Here is a 4,352-nt window from a genome sequence, read left to right as displayed (position 1 = left end):
AAATCAAACCAAATTGACCCTGCAATCAAATTGTGATTCGTGGCTCAAATGCTAATAAAACCAAATGGAACTTCCTATGGTGCCAACATCAATACAGCATGGAATTGTGGGAAAAATGTTTTGGGTCTGAGTCTGAATCTCATCAAATGGTGGTCCATGGCACAATGGCTGGATAAATAATGGGAAAAATATGAAACAGATAACTAAAAAAGAATCAACACTGTGTGTTTGTGTGTATGTAGAGAGAGAAAACAAAACAGTTTAGTCTAGATGCAGAGGTTCCCAACCACTGGTACTAGTACCACTGGTGGTACTTGAGCCCCCTCTGGTGGTACAGAGGAGCTATCCAGCCATGCTGAAATGAGCATGACAGCACACCTAGCCGTGTGAAGAATTGAGGATGGATTAATCACAAATACTATCCATTGTGCCGATTAGACAGAGTTTTGTCAGAGCAGCAGCAAAATGGAATGAAACAAAACGATTCAAATAATCAATTTTCCTGAATAGCTGAATAGGATGGGGCAGGTATACGCTCCTGGATTTTAACATCAGTTATTATGGTGGTACTTGGGTCAGATATTTTCTATGGTGGGTATGAAAAGGCTGGGAACCCCTGGTCTAGAGGAAAGTCTTGATAGTTGAGTTTAGTGTGGTACAGATTGGCACATATCTCTTTACACAAGGGGACGTTACAGCTTTTGCATTGAACCCTTGTCTCTTTGCGCACCCCGTGTCTGGCATGTACCCTGCAATTCTTTGTTGGGTACTTCTTTTTCGTTGGAGGGATCCGAAGGAGTAGGTGGGCTGCAGCGTTGCCATCCATCCTGGAAGGAGGGTCGTGGAGGTATGGTGCCCTTGCACAGTATGAGGGCTCTTCCTGATCCTGATACTCATCCCTGACCCCTTCCCCTTCCTTGACTGCTGTCTTGTTCTCTCTCCGGGTGGTCCACGACGTCACCACACTCAGTATGAACTGGTACAGGGTTTTACTGCTGGCCGGGTTATTTGCCTTGTAAAGTACAAAAGCATTGAACACAGTGATCTGCATGAGATACATGACAAAATTTTTTGTCCACTTGCACGTCTTCCTCACGAAGAAGTAGTACGCCAGGTTCTGATCCAATTTGTCGACGCCGTTCATGCAGTGTTTGTACTCAGCAAAGCATGCTGGCTTTGCCGTTGCCACCTTCTCTTTCTGGCCTGTCTGCTTCTTCAGGTTCTTTACCATGTCATGCTGGTGGAATGTGGTGACCATTTTTACCACTCCCTTGTCACGCCATGCCACCACCATTACATTGTCGTCATGGCGCATCACCGTTTCCCCGTCCTCCAGCATAGCCGTGGTCAACTCGGTGATGGCTCCTGGTTCCCCTCTGTGTTTCCGTAAGGTGCCACATGTATGGACATGCAGACCCAGGAGAAACTTAGAGAGGCGCACAGAATTGTAATAGTTGTCCATCCATAGCCGGTAACCGAAACCGGTCAAACCTTTCAGCAGGAAGACAACCACCTCTTGTACCAAAGGCACACCACAATGACTCACAGGCTCCCCACTGTATGGCTTCATGGCAAAACAAAAGCCTGTCTTACTGCATGCCAAGATGTACGACTTGATGCCAGCTTTAGTCCGCTGGGCCGGATTGTAAACCTGAAAGCCTAATCTACCGCGCCAGAGAAGCGTCCCTTCGTCAATACTGATGTCCTGGCCTGGCATGTACAGCTCTTTGAACTTGGAGAGCAGGTAGTCCAACACTTGGCGGATCTTGCACAACTTGTCATTCTTGTCAAGGGTCTCACTGTTGGTGAAGTGCAAGTTGCTCCAGATGATTTGGAACCTGTTCCTGGACATGGTCTTGCTAAAGTACGGGGCGGCTGTTGGCTCCTCCATTGCCCAGTACAGTTCCAGGTCTGGTTTTTGCATAAGACCCGTCAGGAAAAGCAGGCCAAAAAAACGCTTCAGTTCCATCACTGTGACTGGTTGCCATTCGCGGCTTCTGGAATGTGGCTGGTCAGTTGGGGGTTTCTGGTCAGCATAACGGTTGGTCTCTAGACATATAAGTTCGAGCAGTTCATCTGTCAACAACAGCTCCAGGAAGTCCACAGGGTTGTCTGACTGGAGTTCAGCTGCAGCACCGCGGGGCCCGGGAGTGGCACTGAAGGGGAAGTCCTTTGGATGCCAGTCCGTCTTCTGATCAGACCACACTGAATCTGGCCTGCCTATAAATGATAGAAATACATCATTACCATAAAATCACACCCTTGTGCTTGTGAACTGAGTGGTGCAACTATACTCTTATTGTTATAGTTACTGTTACCGTGTGGGGGTGCCCGCAACGCGCTCAGGGGGCTGGTACGGTTCCAGTGACCCGGCTCGCGTCCGAAACGGTTGAGAAATCACAGAGTTACCGTGTGGAGGTCCCCGGGGGGGTCACCAGAACATCCAGACCCCCAGGATGCTGGCCCGGTTCCGTGTGGGGATCCCCGGAACATCCAGACCCCCAGGAACGCGCTCAGGTGGCTGGTCCGGTTCCGGTGAGCTGGTCCGGTTTGAAACGGTTGAGAAATGAAACAGTTACCGTGTGGGGGTCCCAATCCAGACCTTGGGCCAGGCGCAAAAAAACTCTACTCCTACGCATACCATCGAAAGGGATGAGCTGCGCGGGGGGAGGAAAAAAAGATAACCTAGCTGCAGGGGGAGTGGTAGGGGGCGGGGGGGTAGAAGGCGGCTGTGTGTAAGACATGAGTGTCCATGAGAACAGTTCGGTGGAAAGTTCATTTCCCATGTGTTTGTGTAAGTGTGTTCCTGGCATATCTCCCGAAGGTCATGTCACGTTGCCTCAAAGTCCTGTGTTATCATGGCGGGTTCAGTGCAAACGAACACGGCCCATAGTCTGAAGACACAACAGGTGTCAGGGAGGGTGGGGGTTGAGGTGGGGGGGGGAGGCAGAGGATTCTTTTCTTGCGCTGTATCTTCTTGTGGAGATTGTCAATGGGGGGGGGGGGGGGGGATCCAGATTAATTTTTAGAGTGAGGGATATAGCAATATATCTCTTCTCTGTCCGTTATGGCTCTCTGTCCATCATGTCTCTCTGCAGGGCGCTGACCTGTTCCAAGATCGTGTCCATATTCTGATGTAGTTCCCCAAGTGCCCTGCCCAGCTCGGGCACGGCAGTTCAGCGTTGCCATTTTTTCAATTCTTTGGTACACAAGACCAATGCACAGCCCGATCAGCAGAAATCCTGTCACCATAAATCCAAATAGATATACCTCTTCTACGCTGATAGTCGCCATGCACATTATACGCCAAGTCTTGTAGTCTTGGGTATAACTTGCGGGGGAAGATCCATCAGGGTATTGAGCGGGCTCTCCAGAACCCAATTTAAATGAAAAAATGTTGTCCATCACAGAGACCAGCACACTACAGAGACCAGCACACTAATTCCATGATTAGTTCCATGTTTTGATAGTTTCAGGGGTTTCGAAGAGACAGTGTAGAAGAGACGCTCTGAGCAGGGAGTACAGACAGGGAGGGAGAAAAAATAATGCGACCGCCCTCTTCAAGAGGCAAGCAAAGGCTTCAGTAGATAAACCTAACTATTCCAACGTCTAACCCTTCTTACAACACAGGTGTTATACAGTTTTATCCCTTACCAAACTTTATTTTTTGCCGTGCACCCCGTTAACTGAGTCCTGACCTAGAAGACGCACCCAACACCCAGTCTTATTTGGCCCACAGTGATTTATATAATAATGGACATATCCTTATGGAAGAAGGGAGAGGGGGAAACACCACAAGAGTGACAACTGACAAGTGATCATCAGGCAAACTGCAAATATATGTATTCTCTCTGCAGTAAATAAATAGCAGTTTTATGTTGCAACCTTGCAGGCTAGTTTGTTGTTAGCCACCTATAGGCTATAGCCGAGATTGACTCTCATTGACTGCCGCCGTCGGTCGGAGATATTAAATAATGAAATTACCGCGGTGGTGGTTTGACAGACAGATGGAGCAGCAGGTAGGAAACGGGTCGCCCATCTACTGCAGTATGAAGGCCCGCGAACGTATAACGACGTGTGTGAGATATGAGAGAGGGAGAGAATAGTTATATATCCATGAGAGAGAGAGAAAGAGAGAGAGAGTCACACTCAGAGGAGGCGGCAGTGAGAGGAATGCGCCGGTGAAATGTTACGTTAGTCCATTATCAATTTTATCCCCCGCACTAAACACTCAAAAACCGCCATTACATTCAAAATGGCGCCGGTAGGCATGACAGCCTACCATGACGTCAGCCTTGCATTCCCTGAGTGAGAAAATTTGTTGCAACATTGTGGGATAAAAATTATCCCAA

The 4,352-nt window shown here is 48.5% G+C and overlaps 1 protein-coding gene across 1 annotated transcript; it reads right to left on the bottom strand.

Annotated features, from left to right (window-relative positions):
• Positions 1 to 586: 586 nt before the first annotated feature.
• LOC310865276 (piggyBac transposable element-derived protein 4-like) lies at positions 587 to 2,639 on the bottom strand (the record flags this gene model as incomplete). Its single annotated transcript, XM_083774301.1, has 2 exons — positions 587 to 2,220; positions 2,636 to 2,639. 2 exons carry the CDS (start codon positions 2,637 to 2,639, stop codon positions 587 to 589), a joined length of 1,638 nt encoding a protein of 545 aa, XP_083630427.1.
• Between the last annotated feature and the right edge of the window lie 1,713 nt (positions 2,640 to 4,352).

This window comes from Protomyctophum parallelum (genome assembly GCF_964188405.1).
Source record: "Protomyctophum parallelum genome assembly, chromosome: 10".
Lineage (NCBI taxonomy): Eukaryota > Metazoa > Chordata > Actinopteri > Myctophiformes > Myctophidae > Protomyctophum > Protomyctophum parallelum.
Note: the sequence above shows the minus strand (reverse complement) of the source record. Positions and strands in the feature narration are given on the sequence as shown.